The sequence below is a fragment of the Cariama cristata genome, unplaced genomic scaffold, assembly GCF_000690535.1.
Source record: "Cariama cristata isolate BGI_N322 unplaced genomic scaffold, ASM69053v1 scaffold28313, whole genome shotgun sequence".
Classification (NCBI taxonomy): domain Eukaryota; kingdom Metazoa; phylum Chordata; class Aves; order Cariamiformes; family Cariamidae; genus Cariama; species Cariama cristata.
In genome coordinates this window covers 1,823-3,328 of record NW_009607066.1, presented here as the reverse complement: position 1 = coordinate 3,328, position 1,506 = coordinate 1,823, and the positions used below count along the sequence as shown (strand labels likewise).

Genomic DNA, 1,506 nt, shown 5'->3' with positions numbered 1-1,506 from the left:
CTTCTTTAAATTTTGTAAATCTTGGGAGGAAAGCTCAGAAGAGCTGGGTTTGAGGTGATGTGTACTCATCTCAGTTGTTTTCTGCATCAGTCATTTGGCAAGTGGATGTCCAGTTCATGGATGGAAGAACAAGGGTGTCTCATTTTGGTCCCTGCCAACCCAGGGTGGATGCTGGTTTATAGAGAGCAGGGAGGGGGCCAGGGCCCTCTGCACAGGGACAAAACCTGCAGAAGCTGAGAACAGTCTGAATCACAACCAGTTTAAAATGGCATTCAAACTTGTCACCTTCCTTCCTCTCCCAGGAATCAGCGATTGAGCTCATATTTGCTGCTTTTTTCACCACGGCTAGTGCCAGCACCTCTCTGATCCTCCTGCTACTGAAGCACCCCTCAGTGATTGAAAAAATAAGGCAGGAGCTGATGTCCCATGAGCTGTACCAGCAGTGTGAGCATTGCCCTGCAGGACCCTGCCCAGACACCCTGACCGCTCACAGCAGGGACAGTGAGAAGCCACTTCTCTGCCCCACAGCCAAAGATGCTTGCGAAGACCAGAGCAAGCCCCCGGGCCCAATAGAGGAAGGTTCCCTCCAGCCCCGCACCCTGCCAGAGCCCACCCTCCCCAAGAGCAGTCCCTGCGCTGACCCCCAGCTCCGGGCACCGTCAGGGCAGAGCTGTTGCTGCCCCTCGGACATCAGCCTGGAGAAGCTGAGCCGCCTGCGCTACCTGGACTGTGTGATTAAGGAGGTGCTGCGGGTGCTGCCCCCCGTCTCCGGAGGCTACAGGACGGCGCTGCAGACTTTCGAGCTGGATGTAAGTGCCTCACACGCTGGCGGGCTGCTAGGGAGCTGCTGTCTGCCGCTGCCTGCAAGCACCCTGTGTCAGGCACTGTGGTGGCATTTGGCAGTGTAGCTCAGGGGAAGGCGGCACCCAGCAACCTCCGTGGGTCCCAGCTGTGCTGGGGAGAAAAGGAGCTGTGGAGCGGATGGGCAATGCGGTGGGACTCTCCCCAGGCACCCTCTGCTCACCCTCCTCCACTAGCACAGCTGGCTGCACAGGTATGTAACGCTCCTCTCCTCCCCTCTTCTCTCCCCCCAAGGGCTACCAGATCCCCAAAGGCTGGAGCGTCATGTACAGCATCCGTGACACCCATGAGACGGGTGCTGTCTACCACAGACCCCCCGGAGGCTCTCAACTTTTTTGCCCCCCCGACGGACACGGCAGCCCGCTTCCACTACATCCCCTTCGGTGGCGGGGCGCGGAGCTGCATTGGCAAGCAGCTGGCGCAGGCCATCCTCAAGCTGCTGGCCATCGAGCTGGTCAGCACGGCTCGTTGGGAGCTGGCCACCCCCGGCTACCCCGCCATGCAGACCGTGCCCATCGTGCACCCCGTCGACGATGGGCTACAGCTCTACTTCCACCTCTTGCAGCCCGGCCGTGGCAGCAAGGCCTGAGCCAGGGGGACACTGCCCCCCCCCGCACTGGCCTCGATGCCCCTCCATGGCTGGCG

The 1,506-nt window shown here is 60.4% G+C and overlaps 1 protein-coding gene across 1 annotated transcript; it reads left to right on the top strand.

Annotated features, from left to right (window-relative positions):
- Positions 1-302: 302 nt before the first annotated feature.
- Positions 303-1,450, top strand: LOC104158839 (cytochrome P450 26C1-like; the record flags this gene model as incomplete). The annotated part of the gene is given in 3 exon segments (XM_009696594.1): positions 303-809; positions 1,096-1,187; positions 1,189-1,450. Coding segments are annotated over 3 exon segments (861 nt in total), but the record flags the coding sequence as incomplete, so codon positions are not given.
- Positions 1,451-1,506: the final 56 nt, after the last annotated feature.